Here is an 11,559-nt window from a genome sequence, read left to right as displayed (position 1 = left end):
TCACAGCAGTGCTCTGAGCTTGAGGGTCAAATGCATGCTGCCAAAAGAGTCTGACTCATAATAGAGGCTGTAGCCTATTGAATCAAATAAGGTAAAATCGTTATCATTATGGGTGCATTGAGAGTTTCAGAGAGATTTCACATCAGCAATCTGTTTGTGGTGGTAATTGTACCTCAGCTGTTCGTGATTTGAGGACATCTATTGACACCTAGCTGAATAGCCTATTGTTTATTTACAACAATATTTTAACAGTTGGTTTAATAGTGCAGTGCATGAGTAGCAGTAATGACTGAGAAGCTGTAGTGACCATACCGCCTATTTGCATGGAAATGTTGGAGTGCAAATACCCATTTAGATTACGAATATTTGCGTAAATGAAAATCGTGCAAGCGGTCACACGTTTGCCACTCAACCCTTTCTTTTCCTCAAGTTTGAATACACTTCAGCTATTCAGAAAAGTGTAAATGGAAAACTAGAACTGATATATATATATTTCAGTGGTTATTGTTGGCTAAACACTGATACCTTGCGGTAAGAATGTTTCACTTTACGAATTTAAACATTTTTTTCTGTTGCAGCAGAAGCACTGATATGACAGCTCGAGCAGTGGCAATAATCTCTGCGTACTTTGCTGCAGAATGTGGAGACTGGAGAGCGCTTGCTTTCTCTGTTGAACGACTAAGACTGACCAATCGGTATCTGTATTCCTAATTAGCAAGCACAGACTGTCCAATGAGGGACGTTCTGGGTGGGTTCTCCACACACACCTTCTCGGGGCCACTCTGGTACAGAATCGCGAAGGAGGGCGCGTTACAGAATGACATACAGGTTTTCTTGATGCATACAACGCCAGAGACAATTAGAAAAAAAGAACGAGAGGGACTTTTCGACGAACGACTAGTCCGTCTTCACGCCTTGTGTCCAAGAAGGATTCAATCTCTCAATTTGAAGAGGCATGTCGCTTATTGAAGAATACGAGGAAGGGGAGTATGGGAGGGCGCCGAAGCGACTGAAGACCACTGAGGTGGAGGAGGGCGAGGAGCTGGAGGAGGGAGAGGATTCGGACTCGGAGTCTGCAGGGCTGCTCGGAGATGTGGAGAATGTAGGAGCCGATAAAAGGCCCCGGTGGACCGCAACGAAATACGGACCTGAAAGACGGGTAAGGGAAGCGACCTTATTATAATATAACATCTGAATCTGATCTTTTACAATGTTTCGCAATATTACTGGAAATAACTGGCAATGATCACAATGTTGCTACTGGAATAGCCTAGCCTATATATAGTTTATTAATTCATTGGGTTCCTCTGCGATTGATAATCTGTCAGTCCTTTGCAGTCAATATATCAGTTAACAGTCTGAAGCACTACATGTAAGATTGAAGGGTACTGTCCGGCTAAAAATCATACAATGCGTTGGCAGACTACAGTTATTTTCTACTCTGACAAGGTGTAAATCTTGTTAAGAAAAGATGCACACTTGTTGAAGTAAAACGGGATTGCAATATGATCCACATGACATGGATTATAACTGATTTATTGGACAATTTATGCAGAACATCAAACTGCATAAAAAAAGAGAAGTGTTTTGCAGAGTTTCAACCAGCCTGGTCTCATAGACTAGAGGTAACATAGTACATGTAAATCTGGGACACTGAAATGACATTTGGTATGGTTACATAAAACAGATTCGGTCAGGGTGGATGGTTGGGCATATAACACAAACATCTAGCAATCTAGTAAAGGCTAATTAGCAACTTTTCAACTACTTACTTATTTATAATAATGTAATAGGAATTGTAATTCGTAACATATCAAAAGAAATATGCGATGGACAGCCACAAATTAAAACAGTTGAAGTCGGAAGTTTACATATACCTTAGCCAAATACATTTAAACTCCGTTTTACACAATTCCTGACATTTAATCCTAGTAAAATTTCCCTGCTTTAGGTCAATTCGTTTTTGGTATCATTGCCTTTAAATTGTTTAACTTAGGTCAAACGTTTCGGGTAGCCTTCCACAAGCTTCCCACAATAAGTTGGGTGAAATTTGGCCCATTCCTCCTGACAGAGCTGGTGTAACTGAGTCAGGTTTGTAGGCCTCCTTGCTCGCACACACCTTTTCAGTTCTGCCCACACATTTTCTATAGGATTGAGGTCAGGGCTTTGTGATGGCCACTCCAATACCTTGACTTTGTTGTCCTTAAGCCATTCTTCCCCAACTTTGGAAGAATGCTTGGGGTCATTGTCCATTTGGAAGACCCATTTGAGACCAAGCTTTAACTTCCTAACTGATGTTTTGAGATGTTGCTTCAATATATCCACATCCTTTTACTGCCTCATGATGTCATCTATTTTGTGAAGTGCCCCAGTTTCTCCTGCAGCAAAGCACCCCCACAAAGTGATGCTGCCACCCCTGTGTTTCACAGTTGGGATGGTATTCTTCGGCTTGCAAGCCTCCCCCTTTTTACTTCAAACATAACGATGGTCATTATGGCCAAACATTTCTATTTTTGTTTCATCAGACCAGAGGACATTTCTCCAAAATGTACGATCTTTGTCCCCATGTGCAGTTGCAAACCGTAGTCTGGATATTCTATGGCGGTTGTGGAGCAGTGGCTTCTTCCTTGCTGAACGGCCTTTCAGGTGATGTCGATATAGGACTCGTTTTTACTGTGGATATAGATACGTTTGCACCTGTTTACTCCAGTATCTTCACAAGGTCCTTTGCTGTTGTTCTGGGATTGATTTGCACTTTTTCGCACCAAAGTACGTTCATCTCTAGGAGAAGGAACGCGACTCCTTCCTGAGCGGTATGATGGCTGCGTGGTCCCATGGTGTTTATACTTGTGTACTATTGTTTGTACAGATGAATGTGGTACCTTCAGGCGTTTGGAAAATGCTCCCAAGGATGAACCAGACTTGTGGAGGTCTACAATTTGTTTTCTGAGGTCTTGGCTTATTTCTTTAGATTTTCTCATGATGTCAAGCAAAGAGACACTGAGTTTGAAGGTAGGCCTTGAAATACATCCACAGGTACACCTCCAATTGACTCAAATTATGTAAATTAGCCTATCAGAAGCTTCTAAAGCCATGACGTCATTGTCTGGAATTTTCCAAGCTGTTTAAAGGCACAGTCAACTTAGTGTATGTAAACTTCTGACCCACTGGAATTGTGATACAGTGAATTATAAGTGAAATAATCTGTCTGTAAACAATTGTTGGAAAAATGATCACACACAAATTAGATGTCCTACCCAACTTGCGAAAACTATAGTTTGTTAACAGGAAATTTGTGGAGTAGTTGAAAAACGAGTTTTAATGACTCCAACCTAAGTGTATGTAAACATCCGACTTCAATTGTACACAACATATGAAACCTAACATATCACACTAAATGGAGTGTCTTGGTTTTACATACAGAATAATATGAAATGCTCTGAGATCATGTTGCAACAAACATACTGAACCCTATATAGACTACAGTAGTAGTATGCCTACTATTGTAACCGTGACATGAATATTGACTGACATTCGTGAAGTTAGGTAATATCCGTCATATCCTTAGCCTAATATCATGATCATGAGCTATTCATTAACCCCAGTGTGTTTGGAAATGTCCTCTACCTGCTGCTTTTTGTAAAAGTGCATAGTGACATGACATCTCTTCAGTGAAGGTGATTTGCACGGCTTACATAGGCTAAGTCTGTAGACTGTGCTACACTGTCAGAGTATAGTCTAGTCTTGTACACCTGTCACCATTAGACAGTGCATTATTGATGGTGATCCATGGGTCGCTCGGTTGGATAGGTTATGCGAATGGCAACATCTCCACTTCTGATGTCTAACGTCTGGAATTAAATTATGTGAAGGCCTGCTCATGCTCTGCAACTCTGACTTTACCAGGACATGAATAGTTGACTATTATTAAGAGTAAATAGTCTATAAACATATAATAGTGCGTAAAGGGGAGCTGAGTATTTGGATTGTTAACCATAATCTTCTGAATTGTCCAGTGAAAATGAGCATTGTGATTTTCACTCATGTTTTAGATCTGATTTAGGTCATCTCAACCTCTGCGGGGTGCATAATGCAGCCCAGTATGTGCCTTGCTTTGAGATGCAGGAAGAGAAACCAGCTCCCTGCTCTGTGTGCATAGACCTATCTCCGCTACATCTTCTCAGCAGATTTTCATAAGAACGGTCCCGGCATGAGGAGGCATTGAACGCATTATCTAGATTAGCTATGCAGTGTTTTGGTCTTTGCTAGCTCAGGCGGTGCAGATCTTTCGTCCGTTGGTCGGCTTTTCCCCTTATCACCAAGAAAAAGCTGCGAATCCGCCACCGGCAAGACAGATTCAGCTGCCTGATGTCACAACCGGCTGTGGAGCATGCCCCTTATCTGTACTCTCTCCCAGCTAGGGTTGCCTGTACTTTCAACCAATAGATCGGTCGACATTTTAAAACGTGTATTTTTCCATATATAGACACACCCTATGTTTGAATAAAATCAACTATATTTAGGCTACCGAGATTGTTAGATGCTTTAAGCACTGCAGTTAAAAATGAAGACACACAGATTACTAAAGAGGGTGTCAGAGATCAATAGAATTTTTTTTGTTCCCGACCATTCTCCTCCCTCTGCTGCTTGCTGGCCTCGTCATGCTCCTAAAGTTGCCGGTATTAGGCTACACCAGTGGTCAGCAACCTTTTCCATTTGGAGTGCTAAGTTATCGTACCATTTCTACTGATCTGCTTTGCGTGCCAGTAATGTTTTTCGTATGCACATTTTCGTGGAGCAGTTTAATTTAATATATAATAAAGTCTTCATATCTCAAAATCAATGTCATGTGTTTAAAAAAAAAATATATATATATTTAACCTTTATTTAACCAGGTAGGCAAGTTGAGAACAAGTTCTCATTTTCAATTGCGACCTGGCCAAGATAAAGCAAAGCAGTTCGACACATACAACAACACAGAGTTACACATGGAGTAAAACAAACATACAGTCAATAATACAGTAGAAAAAAGTATATATATACAGTGAAGCTGGTTGATAATACAGTAGAAAAATAAGCCTATATACAATATGAGCAAATGAGGTGAGATAAGGGAGGTAAAGGCAAAAAAAGGCCATGGTGGCGAAGTAAATACAATATAGCAAGTAAAACACTGGAATGGTAGATTTGCAGTGGAAGAATGTGCAAAGTAGAGATATAAATAATGGGGTGCAAAGGAGCAAAATAAATAAATGCAGTAGGGGGAGAGGTAGTTATTTGGGCTAAATTATAGATGGGCTATGTACAGGTGCAGTAATCTGTGAGCTGCTCTGACAGCTGGTGCTTAAAGCTAGTGAGGGAGATAAATGTTTCCAGTTTCAGAGATTTTTGTAGTTTGTTCCAGTCATTGGCAGCAGAGAACTGGAAGGAGAGGCGGCCAAAGGAAGAATTGGTTTTGGGGGTGTCCAGAGAGATATATACCTGCTGGAGCGCGTGCTACAGGTGGGTGCTGCTACGGTGACCAGCGAGCTGAGATAAGGGGGGACTTTACCTAGCAGGGTCTTGTAGATGACCTGGAGCCAGTGGGTTTGGCGACGAGTATGAAGCGAGGGCCAGCCAACGAGAGCGTACAGGTCGCAGTGGTGGGTAGTATATGGGGCTTTGGTGACAAAACGGATGGCTCTGTGATAGACTGCATCCAATTTATTGAGTAGGGTATTGGAGGCTATTTTGTAAATTACATCATCGAAGTCGAGGAGCGGTAGTATGGTCAGTTTTACAAGGGTATGTTTGGCAGCATGAGTGAAGGATGCTTTGTTGCGAAATAGGAAGCCAATTCTAGATTTAACTTTGGATTGGAGATGTTTGATGTGAGTCTGGAAGGATAGTTTACAGTCTAACCAGACACCTAGGTATTTGTAGTTGTCCACATATTCTAAGTCAGAACCGTCCAGAGTAGTGATGTTGGAAGGGCGGGCAGGTGCAGGCAGCGATCAGTTGAAGAGCATGCATTTAGTTTGACTTGTATTTAAGAGCAATTGGAGGCCACGGAAGGAGAGTTGTATGGCATTGAAGCTCGTCTGGAGGGTTGTTAACACAGTGTCCAAAGAAGGGCCAGAAGTATAAAGAATGGTGTCGTCTGTGTAAAGGTGGATCAGAGACTCACCAGCAGCAAGAGCGACATCATTGATGTATACAGAGAATAGAGTCGGTCCAAGAATTGAACCCTGTGGCACCCCCATAGAGACTGCCAGAGGCCCGGACAACAGGCCCTCCGATTTGACACACTGAACTCTATAGTTGGTGAACCAGGCGAGGCAATCATTTGAGAAACCAAGGCTATCGAGTCTGCCGGTGAGGGTGTGGTGAATGACAGAGTCGAAAGCCTTGGCCAGGTCAATGAATACGGCTGCACAGTATTGTTTCTTATCGATGGTGGTTAAGATATCGTTTAGGACCTTGAGCGTGGCTGAGGTGCACCCATGACCAGCTCTGAAACCAGATTGCATAGCGGAGAAGGTGCTGTGGGATTCTAAATGGTCGGTAATCTGTTTGTTGACTTGGCTTTCGAAGACCTTAGAAAGGCAGGGTAGGATAGATATAGGTCTGTAGCAGTTTGGGTCAAGAGTGTCACCCCTTTTGAAGAGGGGGATGACCGCAGCTGCTTTCCAATCTTTGGGAATCTCAGATGACACAGGTTGAACAGGCTAGTAATAGGGGTTGCAACAATTTCGGCAGATCATTTTAGAAAGAAAGGGTCCAGATTGTCTAGCCTGGCTGATTTGTAGGGGTCCAGATTTTTGCAGCTCTTTCAGAACATCAGCTGACTGGATTTGGGAGAAGGAGAAATGGGGAAGGCTTGGGCGAGTTGCTGTGGGGGGTGCAGTGCTGTTGCCCGGGTTAGGGGTAGCCAGGTGGAAAGCATGGCCAGCCGTAGAAAAATGCTTATTGAAATTCTCAATTATAGTGGATTTATCAGCGGTGACAGTGTTTCTTATTCTCAGTGCAGTGGGCAGCTGGGAGTAGGTGTTCTTATTCTCCATGGACTTTACAGTGTCCCAGAACTTTGAGTTTGTGTTGCAGAAAGCAAATTTCTGCTTGAAAAAGCTAGCCTTGGCTTTTCTAACTGCCTGTGTATATTGGTTTCTACCTTCCCTGAAAAGTTGCATATCACAGGGGCTGTTCGATGCTAATGCAGAATGCCATAGGATGTTTTTGTGTTGGTCAGTCAGGTCTGGAGAGAACCAAGGGCTATATCTGTTCCTGGTTTTAAATGTCTTGAATGGTGGTTAATCAAAATCTAAATGAAAATGACACATCTAAAAGTAACTTATATTGCCAATATGTAAAAATAGTCTAAAAATAGCCAAATAAAAACATTGCAGCCCACAAGGAGAAAATATCCTGATAAAAATAAATGTCTTATGAATCACATTGGCTACACATGGCCTGTCTGCAAGGAACTTGAAACATGATCAACTATTGTATTAACTTGGTCAGGCCTGAAACTCCTGCTAGCAAACTTGCTACATTGTATAAAATATTCTGGGCCTTCAGAGTTTCCTAGACCAGTGAGCTCTGGACAGACAGACACTACTGTAGGCTATGTTGGGCAAGGGATAAGAAGTAATCAGGTAGGCCTATTTTACAACGTTTCCACCGGATCAGAGCATGACATTTTTTTCCCCTTTCATGCTGAGTGATAATCGAATGGGAGAGAGAGAGCTGGAAAGATTTTTCAAATAGGTTACGTCGAGGAACTATTGTCATTCTCAATGGATGTAAAAACAGGCTTTGTTTACTTGCTGTTTGAGGTGAAGAACTAATTACTTTGAAAAGCTCCACAGTGATGGTGAGTTAAGACAATCAGAAATAGTATCAGATCCCCAAATGGGCACATTTACAGGTCTACATTTGTGAGCAGGCCAGGTAGCCTAGGCCTAGTTCTATGTGTAATCAGGTGCGTGTCCTTACTCAAGATGGTCAGGAGCGCTCCAAACAAAACACAATGAATACATTGACAACCCATAAATGGGAATGAAATAAACCAACACTTTGTAGCCTAGGTTGTACTCTCTGCAAACAAAGTGTCCAGTCCTGCAATGACAAAGGTAAGACTGTAATAATAATAGATTGAATGCATTAACAGAAATGACTGTAACCAAACAAACATTGTAGATTAGAAAATGTGGGAATTAACGGTAAATGTACTACTGGTGATATTGGTGTGCCATCCCCGCGGTCTCCTCAATGGTTTGGTCCACTTAGACAGGCGTGAATCAGACAGGTGTCTCGTGTTCCATCATTTGTTACATATATTTGCCACTGCTTGACTAAAAATAATCTTGGTCGACCAGACAATCGACCAGTCGAGTAAATGTGGTTAGCCCTACTCCCAACTAATGTTTGGGTGCTAAACATTAGTTGGGAACTAAATGTTTGGGAACTAAACTAAGTGTTTATACAATGTTTATCCCATGTGTAACTCTGTGTTGCTGTTTTTGTCGCACTGCTTTGCTTTATCTTGGCCAGGTCGCAGTTGTAAATGAGAACTTGTTCTCAACTGGCCTACCTGGTTAAATAAAGGTGAAATAAAACAAAATAATCAAAAAATAAATTGGAAGAGCAAAAACAAATTTCACACTACAGTCCACGGTCGTCTAGACAAGACTCCAGCCTTGGGTAAGACAAAGGGGGAGGGGTGTGTCGATTTCTAGTGTTAAGGAAGTGTAGATTTTTTTTCTCGCTTGAGTTCCGAGTACCTCATAATAATCTACAGACCATAATATTTTCAAAGATAGTTTTCATTTGTATTTTTCATAGCTGTTTATTTACCACCACAAACTGATGCTGGCACTAAGACCACACTCAACAAGATCTATAGGGCCATAAGCAAACAAGAAAACGCCCATCAAGAGGCGGCGCTTCTCGTGGCCGGTGATTTTAATGCAGGAAAACTGAAATCCATTTTACCAAATTTGTACCATCATGTCACCAGTGTAACTAGAGGTGACAAAACTCTTATTCACCTTTACTCCACACACAGAAACATATACAAAGCTCTCCCTCGCCCTCCCTTTGGAAAATCTGACCATAACTCTATCCTCCTGATTCCTGCTTACAAGCAAAAACTCAAACCTGGAAGTGGACCGATGAAGGTGGATGCTAAGCTACAGGACTGTTTTATTTGCACAGACTGGAATATGTTCTGGGGTTCATCTGATAAAATTGAGGCGTTTACCACATCAGTCACCGGCTTCATTATTAAGTGTATCGGTGACGTCATCCCCGCAGTGACCATACGTACTGTACATATCCCAACCAGAAGCCATGGATTACAGGCAACATCCGTACTGAGCTAAAGCCTAGAGCTGCTGTTTTCAAGGAGTGGGACACTAATTCGGGCGCCTATAAGAAATCCCATTATGGCCTCCAATGAGCCATCAAATAGGTAAAGCATCAATGTTGACCTGTCATCAAATGCCATCAAATGACCTGCCATCAAATGACCTGTTAAATGCCTTCTATGATTGCTTCGAGGCAAGCAACACTGAACCATGCATGAGAGCACCAGCTGTTCTGGACAACTGTGTGATCTTGCTCTCCGTAGCTGATGTAAGACCTTTAAACAGGTTAACATTCAGACAGATTACCAGGACACGTAGTCAGAGCATGCACAGACCAGCTGGCAAGTGACTTCACTGACATTTTCAACTTCTCCCTGACCCAGTCTGTAATAGCCACATATTCTAAGCAGACCACCATAGTCACTGTACCCAAGAACGCCAAGGTAACCTGTCTGAATGACTATCGCCCCATAGCACTCACAACTGTTTCCATGAAATACTTTGAAAGGCTGGTCATGGCTCACAACACCATCATCCCAGACAACCTGGACCCACTCCAATTCGCATTGGTGCCCCAACAGATGCACAGATGATGCAATCTCTATTGCAATCCACACTGCCCTGTCCCACATGGAAAAGATGAACATCTATGTGAGAATGTTGTTCAACTACAGTTCAACTACAGTTGAGCGTTCAACACCAGAGTGCACTCCAAGCTCATCACTAAGCCCAGGACCCTGCGACTGAACACCTCCCTCTGCAACTGTATCCTGGACTTCCTGACGGGCAGCCTTCAGGGGCTGAGGATAGGCAACAACACATCCGTCACGCTGACCCTCAACAGGTGGGCCCTTCAGGGGTGCACGCTTTGTCCCCTCCTATACTCTCTATTCACCCACGACTGAGTAGCCGCGCACGACTGCAACACCATCATTACGTTTGCTGATAACACGACGATGGTAGGCCTGATCACAGACGACAATGAGACATCCTATAGGGAGGAGATCAGTGGTGTGGCAGTGTGGTGCCGAGAAAACAACCTCTCCCTCAACATCAGCAAGACAAAGGAGCTGATCGTGGACTACAGGAAATGGAGGGCCGAGGACGTCCCCATCCACATTGACAGTGCTGTAGTGGAGTGAGTTGAAAGCTTAAAGTTCCTCTGTGTCCACATTACTAATTAGTTAACCTGGTCCACACACACCAACACAGTCATGAAGAAGACACGACAATGCCTCTTCCTCCCCTCAAGAGGCTAAAAAGGATTTGGCATGGGCCCACAGATCCTCAACAGGTTCTGCATCTGCACCATTGAAAGCATCTTGAATGACTATTACTACTTGGAATAGCAACTGCTTGTCATCCGACCGCAAAGCGCTACAGAGTGTAAGATGTATGACCCAATATAGCACTGGGACCGAGCTCCCTGCCATCCAGGACCTCTATACCAGGTGGTGTCAGAAGAAGGTCCTAAAGCTTGTCAAAGACTCCAGCCACCCAAGTCATAGACAGTTCTCTCTGCTACCGGCAAGCGGTACCGATGCACCAAGTCTGATTCCAAGTCTGGAACCAACAGGACCCTGAAAACCTTCTACTACCAAGCCATAAGGCAGCTGAATAGTTAACCAAATTGCTACCTGGACGATCTGCGTTGACTCACTTTTGCACTAACTGTTTTGACTCATCACATATGCTACTACTACTGCTTATTATCTATCCTGTTACCTAGTCACTTTACCCCTACCTATATGTACATACCTCTATTACCTCAGCCCTGCACATCGACTCGGTACTGTTACCCCGTGCAAATAGCAAAGTTATCGTTCTATCATTTTTTTATTATAGAAACCCTTTCACTGTTTGTCTACACCTGTTGTTTACCAAGCATGTGACAAATCTTTAAAAAAAATATATATAGATGAAGTTTTTACTGTATGTGCTTGTTACGATTAAATAAACGCTTCAAAATTCATAAAAAGTGACGTTGGCTGATGAAGATTATCTTGTAAAATAAAACATATAAGATTTCCTAAGCCTGTGTTACACAGACCATATGTCCAGCATTTATCCAAAACCCCCCCAAAAAACTAAAAAACATTCATTTCCCCATAGTCCTACAAAAAGACCCCATTACTATTGCGCTCTATATGCTAATGTGATTCTATGTGGAGAAAACACGCCTTTTTACCTTTTGCGCTTCAATGCACATGTG

At 42.6% G+C, this 11,559-nt stretch overlaps 1 protein-coding gene across 2 annotated transcripts in view; it reads left to right on the top strand.

The window, feature by feature from the left end:
* The first annotated feature begins 538 nt into the window (after positions 1 to 538).
* Positions 539 to 11,559, top strand: part of LOC112255735 (heterogeneous nuclear ribonucleoprotein L-like) — a 51,490-nt gene continuing 40,469 nt past the window's right edge. For both annotated transcript variants that reach the window (XM_024428597.2, XM_024428591.2), the window contains exon 1: positions 539 to 1,159. In XM_024428597.2, coding sequence (XP_024284365.1) covers positions 956 to 1,159 — 204 coding nt within the window. In that variant the 5' untranslated portion in view covers positions 539 to 955. The remainder of the gene's footprint in view (positions 1,160 to 11,559) is intronic.

Source organism: Oncorhynchus tshawytscha, linkage group LG01, assembly GCF_018296145.1.
Source record: "Oncorhynchus tshawytscha isolate Ot180627B linkage group LG01, Otsh_v2.0, whole genome shotgun sequence".
Classification (NCBI taxonomy): Eukaryota; Metazoa; Chordata; class Actinopteri; order Salmoniformes; family Salmonidae; genus Oncorhynchus; species Oncorhynchus tshawytscha.
This window is presented reverse-complemented; position numbering and strand designations above follow the sequence as displayed.